This window comes from Schistocerca serialis, unplaced genomic scaffold (assembly GCF_023864345.2).
Source record: "Schistocerca serialis cubense isolate TAMUIC-IGC-003099 unplaced genomic scaffold, iqSchSeri2.2 HiC_scaffold_1401, whole genome shotgun sequence".
Lineage (NCBI taxonomy): Eukaryota > Metazoa > Arthropoda > Insecta > Orthoptera > Acrididae > Schistocerca > Schistocerca serialis.
In genome coordinates, this window is record NW_026047627.1 from 2,455,674 (window position 1) to 2,475,881 (window position 20,208).

At 44.2% G+C, this 20,208-nt stretch overlaps 1 protein-coding gene across 1 annotated transcript in view; it reads left to right on the top strand.

The window, feature by feature from the left end:
* Positions 1-20,208, top strand: part of LOC126442697 (uncharacterized) — a 40,194-nt gene that overhangs the window by 14,370 nt on the left and 5,616 nt on the right. The window contains exons 3-4 of the mRNA XM_050090746.1: positions 5,615-5,790; positions 14,426-14,634. Of these exons, the coding sequence (XP_049946703.1) occupies positions 5,615-5,790; positions 14,426-14,634 (385 nt within the window). The remainder of the gene's footprint in view (positions 1-5,614; positions 5,791-14,425; positions 14,635-20,208) is intronic.

A 20,208-nucleotide genomic window follows, 5' to 3' on the forward strand; every position in this document is an offset into this window, starting at 1 on the left:
AAGCATATTGCAACAAACGGTGTATTTCTATCGCTGCTCGTTTAGTTTTTATTGCCGTTTCAAATATACCGGTCATTTTTGAAACACCCTGTACTTAGAACAGCAACAGCAACAGCAATGGCAGCTCAAAAACAATACACACACACACACACACACACACACACACACACACACACACACACACACACACACACGCATGCACGCACCATAAACATATTGTACATGTTCCACACGAAATATATACTCTGTCTCTGTCTCTCTCTCTCTCTCTCTCTCTCTCACACACACACACACACACACACACACACACACACACGGACGCACGCAATGTGCAATGAAACATTCATAATCTCAAACATACACTCAGAACTGTGAGAAACAGCTCTTCAAAGTATTCCACACACACCCAGTCAAATGGAACACCTTTTTACCTTTTTACTAACAAATAAACCCACCCAGACACATCAGTAAATAGTCTGGGTGCAGCAGATTTCCACACCTATGCCCCCCGATGAACCACTTGTGATCGTGATAGGACACCCCTGCTTCCAGCTGGGATTGCAGTATATACCTCAGTATATAACCTCAATCGAAATGTCTCCTGATAAGCATTTGTGGTGCAGCGCCAATGTCCTAGAGGAGGCACCTGTTGAAGTCCCTGAACGTGAAAGTCTTTCAGGCTGTGCAAATCACCGTGTCTGTCATGCAGACTTGTGGGATAGTCCAGCTCTACCTCTAGGACATATCCCTCACCAGCACCAGCAGCCACATATTTGATCTCTTTCCTCAGTCTGGTGATTTCCGCTTTGGACATCCATGAGAGCCCTTGAAAAGGGAGACTTTGTTGCATGGTTTGCTTTGAGAAACAGTTTACATCCAGGTAAAGGATGAAACTGAAATCGTCAGACAACCTGTACTCCCCCTCGATTATTTGCAAGCTATTTGCCTTGGCATACCTGCGCACACATTGGCAAAGTCACTTGTGGACCGCATGTTCCAGGAAGACATGCATCTCAAAGTTGGTCAAGAACTCGCTGCTGGCTTGTGTCTTTCTTAACATGGCATCCCACGAAATCTCAGCCATATGCTACAGAACTTCTCGAAGATGCTGCCGGTCAGATGTACATTCGTGTTCATCATTTTACATGTTCTGATAAATCAGAGATGCCGAAGTCCTGCCGTTCCTTCACCAACTGCCCGTTCTTTGCATTCATTATGGAAATGCCTCTTAGTTTACTAGAGAATCCAGATATTCGTTTGGAAAGACCCCTTCTCCGTCACAAGTTGAAACTCTTCAAACTCTACATCATCGAGATATGTGGCTCCCTTTGCTAAGAATATCTCCAGGACGCGTTGGTTCGGCAAATTTCTAAAGAGACGTGAGCATGAAGCGTTGTGAATCCAGGAAGTGGTGTGATCCTCTTTGAAGCGGCATGTATTTGTCGTCGGTACTCCCTGCTGCCAGCACTCCTATATAAAATCTGTCTCTTCGATAATGTCTAATTATAACAGTACTTATGATCTACGAATATAAACCCTATATGTATGTATTTTTCCAGGTGTACCTTTGTAATTGTTTATTTCACTTTTTGTACTAGATGTAGTTTAACATACCTACTAAAACATATGAATGTAAATTAAGTAGAATGCCTGGTTAGAAGTAAAAGAGGGCCTCATGGCCCTAATCTTGCCAGGTTAAATAAATCAATAAATAAATAAAATATTCTGCTAACTGTCATTGTATCTCGACCAACGCGAGCAGCAATGTCGCGATACCATAAACCGCAATCGCGATAGGCTACAATCGGACCTTTATCAAAGTCGGAAACGTGATGGTGTGCATTTCTCCTCCTTACACGAGGCATCATAACAACGTTTCACCAGGCACCGCCAGTCAACTGCTGTTTGGGTTTTAGAAATGGGTTGGAAACTTTCCTCATGTCAGCACGTTGTAGGTGTCGCCACTGGCGCCTGTTTACAAAACCGTTCAGCCACGCAGCGTGCGCTGATCAGCAATTCAAGTGGCAATTCATCACGCTTCTTCTCTCCCCACTAACATTACTTACACATAGCGCATTGCGACAGTGCCCAGCGTGTTGGGACACATTTGAACACGCCCCTCTCAACTTGCTACTACTCTCATTACTTACCAAGCGGGGACGCAAGGCAGCACAAACGGGTTTATTTCTCGTAAGAACAACAACTTCCACATAAACGAGTGGGTTTGTGCTGTGACAGAAACGCACGAAATGGAATATGCTGGCTGCATGTAGCTGCTGATCGGCTACGTTTTCAGCGACACATTGCAGAAACTTGGGAAATCATCTCGACAGTTCTCCAAAAAGAGTGTAGATGTCGCCTGGTAAATAAACATAGCTGACAAAAGAACTGTAAAAAATGAGCTCGGGAGTATTTAAATAAGTACAAAACTTTTATTAAGAATATATTTGCACATATCTGCAACACAAATAAATCCGTTTTTCTCTCCACCACCGTACGCTTGCCTAAGGTGTCTGACTGACATACAATTGAATGATTCCAAATTCAGGATGGCAGAGTGCTTGAAAATATCCCACATTCACACCACCACCACCACCTCACGACCTTTGACGTGCATGACGCTCTCTCTGTGATCACAGTTTCGGAGTGACGTCAGCATATCCTCACAGGTCATTCCTGTATCGTGGCGGCTACTGCGATAGTGGAATCGAGTCAATCACGCTACTGTCTTCCAAGACATGTCACACTTTATTGTTCTGAGCAGCTGGGCGGAAGTGACAACTGTGTAGAAACTTGTCGAGACACAGACTGAGTCGATGTGTGTGACAACAGCTACACCTTTAATCATCTTTAAACATGAAGCGGCCGCACTCGTCGTGGAGGCCTCGCCCGTGAGCAACAATGTTGTACCAGGAGGCGGGCAGCTTGGACCCTGGCAAGCAGGTCTTCAGCTGTATGTACAGGTGTTTCGTACATAACCTCAGAGAATGAAGTCTAGCGTTGTAAGATACAGCGATCGCAATGGCCATCAGAGAGGACCCCCCTTTCGAGTCCTACAATGAGAGTGAGTATTCTTCAGGTGCTTGAAAACATTGACATCAAAGTGGAATGATCTTGGATAATGCCCTAAAATACCTTGACTGAGAATCTTTGCTGTTGGCCTCCGATATGGGTGGCGTGGGTGTTGTCCTCATTGTAGATCTGCCTGTTTGGTTTTTGAAAACAACATCACGGATGAATGAGGGCTCATCGACAAACAATACAAACTGTATGAAGTTGGAAAGTACAGCGCTGTGAACGATACTGGATTGACACAAGCAGACATAGAGCTCAATGCTCCACTGCGATGCTTGAGTGCTACGAGCCCAGTTGTGCACAGTAGGTCCGTTTGGTGGTCAGTTGTGTACAGTGTTTATCAGCTGCTACTGTTCGAGTGCACAACGGACACCCGAGATCTTTGCAAGGGTGTGAAGAACTGCAGGCATCATTGCAATACATGCATTCATTCAGACTGACAGTCGTTGCTTTGAAGAATTGCTGTGAGCTACATTGTTGTTGGGTGGTGTATGCTGTGTATGCCCTTAACACAATAAATATGCACTTTCGAGTATTGGTTCCCTATCTCAATATAATCTATTGCTGTGTATCTCCTTAACACAATAAATATGCACTTTCGAGTATTGGTTCCCTACCTCAATATAATCTATTGTGGAACCACTGTCACCTGTTTCAGTGTGACCCAAAAGGATTGGGCACCCCACGTACAGAGAACAAGAGCAGTTCTGTCCCACTTCCCTCAGACTCTCCCGACGGCACCCATGTCTGTGGTGAGCACTCACCTTCCACAACAACATACTGGGTGATGCTAGGGTAGACAGAAGAAAGGAAAACAGAATGGGAAAGTGCGAGAGGGACTCACGCACTAAGGGTTCTGTACAAACTCCCCGTCCTGGGAATCGAGATTCCCAATGATTTTTGCCTGTTATCGAGACTCTGTAACTTTACTGGCAAGACACTGCTCCCAGCAATACCAAGATCGGTCCAGAAATTCTTCGTTATTTCCTCAGCCCAGCCCAAACAAACAAGAACAAGCAAGCAGAGGACTTTAATTTATGTATGTAGGGAGAGAAGATTTAATAACATATTTCCGTTTACGTACTAAATCATGAATACAATATACATTTTATGTTTGGATGCAGTAATGTTCGTATGTTATACTTTCAACAGGTGATGAATACAATGTATGTCAAAATCGAAAACGACATTTTTATGTGATATAATTACAAGTTGACAAGTTTCCGATTTTTTGCTTTACTTGTACCGGAAAACTTAGTTGTTGCCAAATCTCACGATTCCAAGTCAATGGAGAGCACCCTATAGGTTTCGATGACTGAGTTTTCGATTATCAAAACACGAGACATAAACGGCCGTATCTGTTGACTGGAGTCAGTTATAAGCTTACAGTTTTTACGCCGCCAAGGGTCCGTATACCTTTGTATGTGACATAATTTGAACATGATACCCAGAACGTATCCAGAGAAAAAGATTCCTAACAGATGGACAGACAAATAGGCAGACTGATAAAAAATAATACGAAAAGTATTTTCTAGAGTTATATAGTTACCAATTATGGATTTTAAGATTTTTTTCATTTATTTGCACTGTGAAATCTGGCTTCTTTCAAAATGTCATGATTCTAAATCAACAGGGAGCACCATATTGATTTTATGAGTGATGTTTCGAGTATCAAAATATATAATTTAAATGGCCGTATCTTTATTGCATTGACTTAGAAGCTTACGAATTTTACAACGCCAAAGTAACATAGACCTTAATATGTGACACAAATGTGAACTTCGTACCCGAAAATGGTCCAGAAAAAACGATCTTAACGCTCGGACAGTCAATACATTCCTTCAAATCTGCAATATTCGAGACGTGTTCAGATACAGACGACATCGTGTTAGATGACGAGCAACAAACGCAAATTTTCGGCAAAAGCGATCAGCCAGGCAACAGACAAACGCTACAAAATTTTGAGTCAAACTGACATTTCGTGTGTGCAGACAATGTTTCAGATATGGAGCGGCTGATGTCTATCGTTGCGTTTGTAGAAGGTCATAACATGTGTTCAGGTCTCTCACAGCAATGGTAACGAGTAGGTTTTTTACGGATTTGTCAACAGTCTGGCCATTCTATTTTCGAAAATCGTTCAAAAGTTTGAATAGAATCTCGTCAGAGTTCCAGCCACGCCATGTGGCTTTACACGTAGGAACTCGACGGTGCTGGCAGCTCCAGAACATTTCAGTTGGATACATCGTCACGGGAGTATACATTCATACATTCAGACGTCTGTAATGTCAACTACCAAGAAATATCTGCACCTCTCTAATCTGATGTCACAGTTTGAGAAATGTATTTATTTAATAAAGCCCCACTAGGCATCTGCTGTGCATTAATGTTTTTATGCCTGTACAAAACTGAATGTACTACACTCATGCGCTGGCAGTAATTTCAGTGTCATGTAATAGTGCTACATGTAACTGTATATTAAGACAGGCTGCTGCTTGTGGATGTTATGAAAGTAATTTGAACTATTTTCTGTGTGTCTCAGGGTAACAACGCAAGTGATCAGCAACTCCACGGTTGGATTAAGGACATGGAACGTGTGAAAGAGATGCTGCGCACGAAATTAACCGGATGGTTACAGGACTTGCAATTCGCCAGCAAACAGGTGGAGCACTACGCGGTGGAAGAAGACAAGGACGGGCCAGGGAACTTGACAATCAGGTATAAACCAGTGTACACTCAAATGTCTGTCGTACTCACTATGGTTTTTTGGAGTTTATCTCACTTTTATCCATGGAAGTATTCATTAAAGTTATAGAAAACACAGGGATCATATAATTCAAAATGGAGTAAAGAACTAGCACTAATAGACAGTAGTGAAGGACATGGTTAAAGATACTCGTGATTTACAAAGGTTTTTGACTTCCTTTAGCCCTCGATTTTTTGATTCGCATTGTGTCTTAAAATGTGCCACGTATTACGTAACAGACCAGCGGAGAAAACTGACACAATAAACGGTGTTACTGCATTTACTAGAGAAAGTATTGATGGTTACAGACACTTCCGAAGTTTTCATAATTTGTGCAAACAATGATGTGGAACCTAACACGAAAAGTGAGCGTGTCCTCGTCTTATTCGGGACAAAAAAAAAAAAAAAACACTTCGGGAGAAATTACGGTAATACCATGTAGTAGCGACTCTAGTCCAGATACTGGCATCCAGTCGGTGAGGAAAAGAGGCCACAAGTCATGTTCATCTCAATAGATGGAGGAAAAATTTAAGCAGCGATGAGGGAAGGAAGCGGATAGCCATCGTTCTTTTATTTTGTCCTGTGGTTGGTGTGTTTAAATCAGTCCGTAGTACAGAGCGTAAATAGTGGAGGTTGTGAGCGGGAGGAAAGCGGAATAGTCTCTCGAGTGGTTGACATATGGGGTCGTGGAATGGAGTAGTGTACGAGATACGTTGGCACTATGGAGGGTGACCAGGTGGCTTCCTGTGTGGGAATGGGCAAGCTCCCAGCAGGCACCACAGGTCTTGTGTCGGTGTTGTTGGAGTCTTTTAGGTGGCTTATTGTGGGGTAACTATGGAGGTGGAGAACATGGATTAGGATGGACAATTAGACTCAGTCGTGATTGCTATCAATTAGATGAAAGACTTTTGCAGTTATATCTGAAGATGTCGGTAGGGGAGCTACTTTGGGATGAGTGTGTCTGGGAAATGGACTAGGTCTTTTGAAACGAAGGTGATCATCCGACATCTACAGTTAAGTTCATCATGGGAACTGATCTGGGTAAATAGCTGTGGAGAGGCAGTGGTTAGTGTGAGGAACGAAATTATGTGCTATAGGATTTCTCGGACAGCGACAGGCAGTAGGACAGATCACGGCCAGGGTGGTAAAATACACAATCAGGATAAAGTATTATGCAGGATGATTGAACATGACTTGTAGCCAACTGGAGCTGTTTTCGAGGAACGGTATTGTTACTCCACGATGTTTATTGAGTGGGGATTTTTGGTTTGCTACTCCACATCTGTCATCAGAACTGTGAGTGGGTTACCGGTTCACTGTGTACGGACACATGCAGATAGTGTGACGGGATGAAACTATCGACATTCGGTCAGGCACTGGGAATGAAGGTAACAGTGGTTGGGAAGGTGAACTGAAAATCGGAGATGGGTAGATTTGAGGACAGGGGTGCACTACACAAAGGAAGCAGCTGATCGGATAGCAGAGTACTTGTGGAGTGCACATGGGGGGTTTCAGGCTAGCCAGTAGTTTGAGGTACTCTCATGAACACTCGCCAGTTGGTACACATTTAGGGAAATCAGATAGCTTTCAGAGTAAAGTTAGTTCGACTCTGAAACTTTTATCAGTCAACTGTCGAAGTATTTGTAACATAGTTCCCAAATTTGCTCTCCTTCATGAACGTTCTCAGCCTCAAATTATTCTTGAATTGAGAGCTGGCTAAGACCCAAAGTAAAAAAAACTCTGAGATATTTAGCGAGTCTTGGAATGTTTATCGGAAAGACATATTCGACGCCGTAGGAGGGGAAGTGTTTATTGGAGTTGACAAAAAATATTCTCTTTACTGAGGTTGAATTTGAGTGCAATAGTGAAGTTACGTGGTCGCACATAACAGGACTAGGTGAAACCATATCAGTTGTTGGATGTTTTTACCACCCACCCGACTCCGCTGGGACAGATGTGGAGCCATTCAAAGAATCAGCATTGCATAAATATCCAGATCACACGACACTAGCTGGCGGTGACCTTAACCTACCGAGTATAGACTGGGACGTCTATGGATTCACTGCAGGTCGTGCAGAAAGACAGTCTTGTGAAGGACTTTGAACACGTTTTCCGAAAACTGTGTTGAGCAGCTAGTTCGTCAGCCAGCACAAACAGGCACGACCTTATCGATGGCGTCAGCATAGATATGGGGATTAGTGATCGTGATGTCATCATAGCGACTATGGTTACGAAAGTCAGTAAATCAGTCAAGAACGCTAGGAGAGTTGATATGCAGTTGTCAGCGTCTCACTTAGACAATAAAATACAATCATTTAATTCCAGAATTATGGTCATAGAGGAATTATGGCTAAAGTTTAAAGAGATTGTAAATCGTGATCCGGAAAAGTATGCGCCTACTAAGTGGATGAAGGGCGGAAAAGACTCATCGTGCTTTAATAACAAAATTCGGAAAATGCTGAGGAACGAAAGGCTGTTACATTATACTGTTCAAAAGAGAACGCGCAAATGAGGACAGCAAGATTTGTAGATATTCGTGCGTCTGTGAAAAGATCTGTGCGCGAATCATACAACAGCTACCACCGGAGAACCGGAAAAAGTTTTCGTCCTCTGCAAAATCGTTAAGCGGATCTAACGCTTCTATTCAGTCACACGTTGACCAGTCTGCTTTGGCGCTAGAATATTCCAAAAGGCCGAAGTTAAAAATTCCTCGTTTAAGGAATCGTTCACGCAGGAGAATGGTACAAACGTGCTGTCGCTTGACCGTCGCACAGAGTCCCGTTTGGAAATCATAGTAATGAGTACCCCTGGCGTAGAGAAACAGCTGAAAATAAATAAGTGGCAATGCCTAGGTGGAATGCCAGTTTGGTTTTACAAAGAGTAGTGTGCGGCACTGGCACCTTACTTAGCTTGCATTTACCGCGAATCTTGCGATCAGCGCTAAGAACCAAGCGAATGGAAAAAAGTGCAAGTGACTCTAGTGTATAAGAAAGGTAAAAGAACGGACCCACAAAATTACAGACCAATATCCCTAACACTTGTTTGCTGCAGAATGCTTGAGCATATTCTCAGTTCGAACATAATCAACTTTCTTCAGACTAAGGAGCTTATGTGCACAAATCAACACGGTTTTGGTAAGCATCGCTTCTGTGAAACTCACCTTTTCCTTTTCTCACATGATGCACTGAAAGCTATGGATGAAGGGCAACAGGCAGATCCCATATTTCTAGATTTCTCGAAAGCATTTGTCACGGTGTCCCATTGCGGGGTGAAAAGTAACTTGAAGAAGAAGAACGAGCATATGGAATAAGTTGAGTGACTGAAGGTTGACACAAGATGACAAAATTTCTAGTTGGTGTGATGAATGGCAGGTGGCTCTTGCTGTAGACGAAAGCGGATGAGTAGCAAAAACGAACCCGCAATATCCGGATACGGCACTCCAAGTGTCCTGCTTACCACAGTCACTTCGTTGAAATATCTGGACGTAATGTTGCGAAGCGAGATGAAATTGAATAAACGTGTGAGGATTCTGGTAGGAAAGGCGAACGGTCGACTTGGGTTTATTGTGAGAGTTTTGTGAAAGTGTGGTTCGTATGTAAGGGAGACCCCGTGTAGGACGCCAGAGCGACTTCTTGTTCAGCATTGCTCGAGTGCTTGGGATCTGCACCAGGTCGTATTGAAAGAAGGCATCGAAACAATTCAGGCGGAGCAGGTAGATTTCTTACCGGAGTTTCGATCAGCATGCAAGTGTTACGTATATGCTTCGGGAGCTCAGCAGGGAATTGTTGGAGGGAAGAAGACTCTCATTTCGAAGAAAACAACTGAGGAAGTGCAGAGAACCGGCACTTGAAGCTGGCTGCAGAACGATCCTAATGACGCCAGCATACATTTCTGGTAGGGACCACGAAGACAAGATACGAGGAATTACGGCTCCTAAGGAGGCATATAGACAGGCGTCTGTCCCTCGCTCTGTCAGCGAGCGGAACAGGAAAGGAAACGACTAGTTGTGGAACAGGGTACCCTCCGCCACGCACCGCACGGTGGCTTGCGGATTATGTATGTAGATGTAGATACAAAGGACGATAGTTGAGAGGAATTATTGGTTTCATGTCCGTAAATTTAGTGAAATCATTTTTGGCTTGGTTTCATTTGAAATCGTGAGGTTTTATCTATTCTATTTCATCTGTTTGGTCTTGTGACTGCATGCATGAGGGTTGTGGGTTAATAGGTGGCCCCAGTTGTGTGTAGATAAGGACATTGACAGGAGTTTATGACGGCGGTGACGAATGTGGATGTGGTTGGAACTTCTGGCTCCGGCAGTGGTGCGGGCGTTGGGGTGGGCCGCGGTTTGGGGCTGGCGACGGTGTTGGCGACAGAGCCAGCGGCAGAGGCTGCTGGAGAGGGAGTCGACGGTGGCGCAGGTGGCGGCGACGGTGGTGGAGCATTTGACGGAGGCAGTGGCGAAGGGGCTGCCAGACTACGGCTCTCTGTGAGAGGTGAAGCAATGAAGACGACGGCGAAGGGTGGGAGATGATCGGCGAAGAACCACTGGGAGAGTCCAGGTGAGAGCTGAGGTGCTGGCGAAGTATAGTGGGGCGTGTCAGTAAAACGGAGGATATACTTCGTACTGGAAATTTTGGGAGGACATTTTGAGGTTTACATGAGTAAAGCGAGTCAGAGAATATATTCCAGCCGAGAATGTGCTCATCGCGAGTAAAAGGGTGAGGGATGTTGCTCAAAACAAAGAACGTTCTCCGATTTCGTGTTAACAAAACTAGAGGAGCTTCTCACAACCGGAAAATATTGAAGCGAGATCTGTAGCACTCTTCGGGCTGAGTAAGTTCTGTTAAGTTTTACCTACATTTTGGCAATGATGGCAGAATTCATATTGCTTGGGAGGCAAAAAAAGAAATATATAGCCCAACGAAGTGCTGAATTGAGGAGCTGTAGAAGTTTATATCGCTTTGACAATAAGAACATCATCTGCGGACGACCTCTTAAAAGAAGTGAAGATTGAAACATTTTTATTGCTATTTAGTAGACCCAAGTTTTCAGACTGACGTACGAGAGCATTTAGCTGTAGGCCTACACCAAACAACCGTGTCGCTGACTTTTCCAGACGTTCACCATCATGTCTTCTCACAGCATAAGTCTTATATAGTGTGATGTTAGAAATAAGTAGGGTTACCAGAAAAATTAATAACTGGTTTATCGCAAACCTAGCGACCTGTTACTCGTAACGAACGCATGGTGGGGCGCTTACGTGCTTGCCACGCGAGCAGACAGTTGTGGGCCGTATTTAACCAAAATTATCTCGTGTTAGAGAACTCTGACAGAGTTCCGGCTTGGAGTAGATAAAAAGTCATGCAATCTTAAGATTTCGTTCGCATAATGTTCGCCTAACTTCTATAACTGAAAAGTTTTCCGCATGTTGTAAATTCGGTAACCTCAAGAAAATGCATTTTCATAAGCTGTACGTAATTGTCTTACTAATTGGTTGCCGCACATAAAATAAACAAAATGAAACGTAGTGCAACTCTGCCTGAACACAGTGGTGCCGGTTCCAGACATGTCGCCCGTTTGAGCGAGCTGAATGACACGTGACACTGCACGTGCTTTCTGTGCCGGACACGGCAGACCACACACACACCGAGAACTCAGCAGGGAGCAGAGGTAGTGAGAAAAAGGAATCCTCTCGTCACAGATTATGGCTTCGAATGTTTTGCTCGTAAGAACTTTCCCTGAGAATGTTCTTTGGATGGAGAATCTTCTCCAGAGAACGTCGTCTTGTTTATTCATACGACCCAGCGTGTTTAACTTCTGTTGGATGTCAGTACAAAGGCGAGAACCAAAGACGCATGAGGGGCCACAGCGGCAGTGGTGCAGCTTAGGTACCACCCCCCTAGTCCAGGCAGCACGCCATTTCGTGTCTCTTCTGTAGTTCACGTATCGCCATTTACAGTCGGTCATTTCTAAATTCCGCCAATCCACTTCATTACTGGACTCGCATGACACCTTCAGTAATGGCTCCAGCACTACAGGCCAAAGCCGCCTATAGCACACAGACCCCTGCCTCTGCACGCAAATTCTCGACGATTGACTTCCGTCGCAGCGGTCTGCCCCGCTTGTCGACACTCCAGCTCCATGTGGCGAGTATTTATTTCGTCCTCTGTGGCCACGCACTTGCTCCTAAACTGAATATGGCAGTCAGTGTTGTATCATTATAGCTGTGTAGTGCATTCCCAACTGTCCAGAAGTTTCGAGATTTTCTTTAGAGCTTGTTTCACTGGATATTGTTTGTTCACTTCCTCGCTTCATTTAAATCCGTTCTTTCGTTGCCTTATGGAATGAACGGCTCCATTATGTTAAAAACAGCCCTTTCCCGAAATTCTTCCACAACCAAATCTCCGTATAATGTTTATTCAGATCATTGTCAGTATGCACGTACATCCTGCATCTGGGGCGTAGAAACGATGATTTTCATCACGGCACGGGTTCTGAGTCCCAGCTTGTCAGTGGAGTAGGTGTGGTACTGTAGCTCCAAGCAAAACAGCGTGCTGGTGTACGTGGCGTGGAAATGGTTTGCGAGCCTTAGCACCATGGCACCACATGTCTTATGGGAGGGACAGCTTTCCGGTCAAACTGGGGATCCAGACACCACACGGAACTCATTATGATGCAGCTTCATGCTTTAATTGGCAATGACGTTGTCAATTAAAAGTGATAACCAAGGACCATACTACAAGGAGTACAGAGAGTACTGATTGTTCTGCATTGTATCTGGCAGTATGGAAACTTTCCATCGTTGATGGGCTATAGGGAATGTAGTCGTAGATTAATCAGGAAAAAATTGTCTCATACCCGATTCTGAAGGCTCCATTCTCATCATAATATGTACCTGACACATATGCATCGAATCTATGTACGGAACACTGACCTTAGGCCAACAATTTCTGTATGATAATTTTCACTGCCAAACTAGACACCCGCACCAACCAATCACGAAGCGAGACGGAGCGAATGCTTCAGAGTCAAGTAAACAAACATTTTTATGCAATAGTGAAGCGTCATTTTGTCAAGTTTTACGTCAGCAGACATGTACTTCTGCACGTCAAGCATAGCAGTGTGAGATGGTGGGATGCACACTGCCGGATGTAAGTGGAAACATTATAAAAATGCCACAACTGATAAGGGTATAATGAGTAAAACGAAAGACCTATTGTGAAATAAAAACACATGTTTGGTATTTGCAAAAACGGTTGTGAAATAGCTTAAGTCATCGTATCGCGCTGTCCTTGGCCGTTGGATTGGCTGAAAGGGACTGAATAACTGGACCTGCTTGACGGTACATTCACGATTGTCCGTTGAACTCATCTTCCTGTGGGAGTTCTGCTTTCAGCTGTCATACAGTCTTTACGGAAAATTATCGCAGATGTCACATCACCTAATGCAGATAGGAAACTCCCTGGCAGGTCAGAGCCGTGTGTCGGATCCCCGACGTTTCAAGTGACTGCACTCTCCACTGCAGAGTGAGGATTCGCCCAGGAAGCAACTCCCGAGGCCTCTGGTCACTGCAGTGCCCATCCTTCCGGGAGCGCTGGTCCCGCCAGCCGTGCAGGGGAGCTTCTGTGACGGCTGGAAGGCAGCGGCTGAGCTACTGGCGGAAGTAAAGCTGCGACGGCGGCTCTCGGTTCCTGCCTGCCCAGCTCGATGTCTATCTTTTTGAGGGCGTCATATTCGCCATTGACTTTAAAAATTATTTGTTTTACTATTGCAGTTTCGGCCTTTTGAGCCATTTTCAAGTGGTAATGTGTGCTTCAGCTCATGACAGACATGTGTACATGTCAGCGTCTAAAATCATCTATAACAAATTTGAACAATTCGTTCATATACTTAACATAAATATCACATGTTCACTCTCTTGCAATGAATACGAAATTCTTCTTTAAAGAAAAGAGGTATTCTGCGGCAAGCGCTGCAGTTCTGCTGTTTGATGTGTCTGAAACCAGTTAAAACGGTATAGTAGCACAGAACCGAGTGGATGATCTGCAAGAAATAGTTACAATCGGTATTTCACTCAAGTGCTCTGAAATCTAAAGATGAAATCTCGATGTGCTAAAATGCACCAATGGGTTTGCGTTTGTTTGCTGTTTTTCTATGCATCCTTTAAAGAATGAAAATGCTGAAAAGACCAATGCGTTTGCGTTTGTTTGCTGTGTTTCTATGCATCCTTTCAAGAATGAAAAAGTTCCAGGTTTGTGTCCCAGTCTGGCACACAGTACTCATCTACCAGGAAGTATCTTATGCACTGCTGAGTGGAAATCCGTTGTGGATACTTTTAGCCGCACGGGATTAGCCGAGCGGTGTGAGGCACTGCAGTCAGGCTGTGCGGCTGGTCCCGGCGGAGGTTCGAGTCCTCCCTCGGCCATGGGTGTGTGTGTTTGTTCTTAGGATAATTTAGGTTAAGTAGTGTGCAAGCTTAGGGACTGATGGCCTTGGCAGTTAAGTCCCATAAAATTTCACACACATTTTTGGATACTTGTACGTTCTTGCATAAACTATACATGCTAGGTTTTAACTTTTAACCTCGCACTTTGTGTGCTACAGGCGGCCGCTGTTGAATGTACGCCTGCTGCGCTATCAGCCGTGGAACCTCTCCTTTGACGACGACTTCAGTGCGCTGTGCAAGGAGCGGCAGCCAGAGGCCTCGCAAATGTTCAGCCTCGCTGACGAACTGTACGCCTTCCATCGTTTCTACTGGTACACTACAGTTGAGTCCATCGATTCATTCTACAAAGATGATGTCAAGATTGTAGGTAAGTTTAATACTGAGACCCGGCCACTTCACTTCATGGTTATGCGCTGACAAGTGTTCAGTTGTTCGAGGAATGAAATTCAAATATCCTTCTGAATATGTAGTTTTAGCTCTTGCGTGATTTTGCATGCCACGCAAGGTAATCTCTGGTGCTCTTTCCAAAGTCAGTGTTTAGATTCCTCGGCAACTCTCTGTCTGGATCTATGACAAGTTTATGTGACACAAAGGTCAAAGGTGTACCCCCACCTGCTCGTGGCCCGTGAAGGTTTCGATGCCAGCGATGTACAGAGGCTGTGTGATGTTTTCGAGACGTTACTCAAGTGCCAGCTGGCTGCTAATGATAGTGCAACACACTCGAAACAAGTGGGTGTCTCACAAATAATGTTTGCAGCCTCAGCCTAACAGGCAACCACCTCACCTGGGGTGTCTGCCAGTGTCTGTACACTGAACAACTCTCTCCCTCCCGTAGGAGGCACGCAACACCTCTAAAACAGTGCCCATCCCACAGCACTTTGAACACCGTCTCTGAACGCCAGTGCAGATAAGACCTTCATATATGTGCGACACGTGCCTCATATAAAAAAGTGTTCCTTCTTATCTTCTATAAACGCTCTAAACTTCTGTACACGTAGTTTTTTTTCAGACCTAGTCTAAGGCTTGTTTTAAAAATGGCGAATGGTTTCTGCAACTTAACGGCTTCAGACAAGCTAATGTTTAGTCAATACTGTAGCGTGTAGTGTTCTACATTTCTCATCTATGATCCTGGCATGATACTGTTCGTATTTACTAATTTTCATTTCCGAAGATGTCAAAAACGTGCAATGAACATTTACAGTGCATGGAGATAACTCATCGAATGAACAAAACCTTGGAACGGTTTTTCGTTCACTGATTAACAGATGTTGCTGACCCAAACTACTGCAGCATACTGGAAGTTCGTAAAACCACCCATGTTAACTATGCCAAATGTACAACCCTTGCACAATTGCATCATCTACACAGCCTCAACTCGAATGATCTAATAAATATAAAGTAAACGCATTATTCACGACACTAAACTTACATTTCGCACCCCAACAACTACATGCACTGCACCCTCACCATCAAAGATATTGAGTTCAGATCCACAGTTTTCTACACTGTCAGTCGAGCTCACCGTCATCATCTCAACAGTTTTTTGTGTCGCATCCCTAACATGAAAGACATCCAGTTTAGAACCACTGTTTTCCACAACATTCACTCTCTTTTAACGCCCACATATCGTCCAACAGATGACGATAACAGCCACAGTCACTTTCCACTTTTAACATCCAAGTCACCTGTTCCAAAAAGCAATCCAACTTTATCTTCAGCCACACCAAAACATCAGCTTAAAACCTATACCTAACCTTGTTTCGCCACATAAAACATCAAGACAAAGCAGCAGCATAGCATTCCATCCATGTGTCTGTTCCCTCAGCTCCAACGAGATCTTCATCACTCACATGTTATCTCAATGCTACAACTATACTTTAATGAAAATTGTTACAGTCACGTAACACAGTCCCAGTCACTCTACACTCTACAAGGCACAGATAATTGCTACAACATAGAATCAGATGGTATTTCCAATGAGTGCTTGTGAGATATCCTGATACCAGCACCTCATTCTGCACATCAAAAACCCTGGGATTGGTGATACACATGAACAAAAACACTGCCACATTTTACATAAACTGAACAATCTATTGAAAAAGGATTCATTCTCCACTCATCCATAACAACCACACGTTACCAAACAACCTCAACAAGCCAGACTCAGTGTTCATATCTTAAAGAAATACTCACTGTATCTAATGACTGCTCGACAATTCGGTACATACAATTTCACACAAATACGACCACCATATCTCTTGGGCCCAGTTTAAAATACCTGTATATAACACCACAAAACGAATTAAATATAGTATTTACAACACAAGACTATAAAGCCACACATTTTGTGAGCGTTTGGGTTGGTGCTATTCTGTCATTCTGCGCAACAGATTAATCTGAGATGTACCCTTTACCCTTTGGCCCCTGCAAGATGCAATTTCCACCCCCACACTACTACAGGAGTCAGACGGACACTCCTAACGTTCTAAAGAGAAATGCCTGAAAAACTTTCAGCAATAAATACCTTCTGGAGTCGTCCACTGTAAGGATATGACACAAAAAGTCACAAAATTTATTACGTAACTAGTGGGTTACTTGGGTACTGGAGTAGTGCTAGTTAGTGTAAGATAAACATGGAAGTAACGAAAATTATTATTTATTTTGCAAAAATTCTGAGAAATCACAATAGCACTTTTAGTTATGAATTGAACAAGTTATTTGCGGGTTCTTTTCAGAATGTGAAGTTACCTCTTAAGGATAGGATTCGCTAATGAAATTTCTATACAAAGTTTAAGATTGTTACTGACTTGGCAGAATGGCTGAGAGCTGCACCTACTAGACTTGAATAATTATCGGTTAGAATGTTGCTAGGTACAGTGGAGGCTGTCACGTGTGATATGCAGTGAAGGGTACTGTTGTGGAGGAAATGTGGGGGTTGCAAGAGCTGTAGCTGTGATGACTGCTGTCTGCGCTGCTCGCTGCCGACAAATAAGATAACTCTCGTTCTATCTGGATTGACCTTCGCCAATCAAACTCTCCCTACACCTTGATGAAGTCAAGGACTCCTATTCGCCCCTAGTCTATTGGCGTGCGACAGAGGTGCTCTCCCAGTGAAGTACTGAGGAGAGACTTGTTCCTTGCTCTTTGAGTACACGTACGAATGCACACGCTCTCGTTACGTGTTCTCGCTCCAAGAGCGACAACGGAACGGCCCCTCTGCACGCCAGACGTGAAGGGGTATATCTTTCGACCTCTTCCATTACTCCTTCAGCTCAAGGCGTCAGAAATATCGTCTGCCAATCAGCATTGCTCTTCTAAAACGGGAGAATGACGTTTTGTTTAAGGTGACCAATCCGGAAATCTGTAGTATCGGTGTTTGGCGTTTGCTGTCTCCCTGTGAAAATCTCTGAAACTGCATTCTACGTGTAAAGAATGCGTAGGCTGGCCGCTCCCACACAATGTAGCGGAATTTGCTTTTAAGCCGAACACGGGGTCGTCCTTTCACTCGGGCTAACGCTGTCTGCTCTACAGGCGGTCACTGGCCGACGTAGATAGCTTGGGACCGGCCTCCTGGGGTGCAGTTGCCTCTCTCGAGCTAAAAGCTCCTGTGACCGTCGTGTCTGGAATGTATGTGTGTACGCCAGCCTCGAGTATTTCAGCCACGGTGCGCACTTGCGATTTATTAGTTATCTGCATATCGTTTACATGAATTCATACAATACTGACTTCATCTTATCGAGTTTGGGCTCGAATGAAGCGTCTTGATGTGCAGAATATGATTGTGAGGGCGGAATATGTAAGCAATGAAGGAGACCACGACGTCTTACAATTTCAGGAAATTCTTATGAGAGGCTGCTCATGACTCCATTACTTTAGACCTCAATAAAAAAAAAAAAAAAATAAAATAAAAAACATCTTATTTCATACTAGCTCTAGTCAAGTTGTGTGATATCATACTGTATGCAAGTTTATATCCCACGGCTCACTTATGACTTAAGGGTAGTGTCTTTGTATACTAATCAAAACGTCATGGGACCCAGGATCAAACCTCGCTACTGCTTAAATTTAGAATAAAAATCATCAGTAATGATGGATGGGCGGATAGAGCTTCAAGGCACTTTCTTCCCCTGCTCCTAAAACCCTGAAGAGTCAGCAGTGCTCAAAGGCATGAGAATGCAGAAGGTAATCGGAACCACTGGTGTCTGTCCACAGGACATGTGGCCTATAATTGAAAAGTGGTATGATGACTGCTCCATTGGCGAAATATTCCGCAATAGTCACACATTCGGATCTCCGGGAGGAAGCTGGCAAGTGCCAGGTGTCCCAATGAATTATGTTTCCTGTATAGCTCCTTGTCTGGCACACCATGCTTCTTTTGTCACTGTAAATCTTACTCAACAGCATATCTCCATCTGCCTCGATAACTTCACCTCTTGGTGTAGCCTCTGTTACATCAAAATCACTTATGTTAAAAACCCAAGGAATTATTACAATAAACACCACCAATCATTTCTCTCACCCTAACTTCCACCATGGCACACATAAACATGACTGTGTGGTGGTACTCTCTTCAAAGGTAAACTGATTCGAATCCAGGTGATGGAAGAAATTTGCATTGCTGGTATTTCCCCAGTAATGGGAGGGGGAATTGAAGCATAAAGTTGCTCATCACCAGACCTCGAGTCAGTGTTCTACATTACATTGCCTCTCCTCAGTGTATCATGAGACACTGATGCCTGTGACACTGTTGAAGGTGACACAAGTGGTGTCGACGATAATCGCCTGCAGCAAATCGACAATCGACCGCCAGAGAGATGCTGTACACCTAAGCAGCATCGCCACCGCCTATGAGAAAGAAGTAGTAATCCACTCCTCCTGTAGCTTCGAGGCGCCACACACGACAAGTATTTCCAGCTCTGCCAGTGCCTGGTACGAGTTCTGCCAGAGTCCAGCCTGAGTTCTGTTCTGTCTACGAGGGTATCAACAGTTCCCTGACGACTGCAGAGAAGCGATGAATTTCTGCCTTCAGAGTGCAGTGTCGGCGTAACGTCACTCAGTCAAGCCTAGGCCAAGCATGCACGTACAGAGAGTCGAGGGCCAACAACAGACACATATTTGGCACAGTTGTAGTAAACGTTCAGTGCTCATCATCTGCAGACTTGCACTGTAATGCCGCTCAGTGTTTTCAGCAGCTCCTGTGTAGTTGGACCCCAATTAATACCACACGTGCTCACACAGCCACAGCCACGAGGAGCCAAAGATAAGTGTATTTCGTTCCAAACAATATGGCGTTCTGATCATTGACTGTTTCATTTATCTACTTGTAAATTTATTAAAAGCATGACACAACAACATGTGTGTCAGATGTAGATGTTAAGCTCTTAACACATCCATTACAGTCACGTACACTCAACAGATAACTCCGAGTCACAGTTCTCTCACAATGCAAGGACAGTGCCCAATTACGTGGAGGAAGATAAGCGCTTGCAGTAAGGCGGTGGACTTGCTGCTCCATTCCTCTCTGCTGACATGGGCAGAGGACTCTCACTTTCTCATATCTTGGAATAATCACGCGTCCCCAGCTTACAACAACTCAAATTAAGAAGACAGGAAACTCGACAATGTGGGGATTCCATCATTCAGCCATCCTCTGTACTTGGGTAAAACCCACTGAACGAGGCGATGCTGTGGTAAGCTGTTGGCTCCAAACTTGATTTTCGACCATATTTAGTTTCTCTGCGATGTCCCTACACAGCTTAAGGTGAATGACACGACGGTTCCTATTGATGGACGCAGCTGTCCTGCTTCCCCATTCTTCCCAATTCTGGGTTATGCTCTAATAGCTGTTTCACCAACAGGACTTTAACCCCTGATCTTGTTTCTTCCTTCGTCTTTCCAAAAGCCTTAGTGCCCCTAGCGTTACTTTTGCCAATATAGCTTG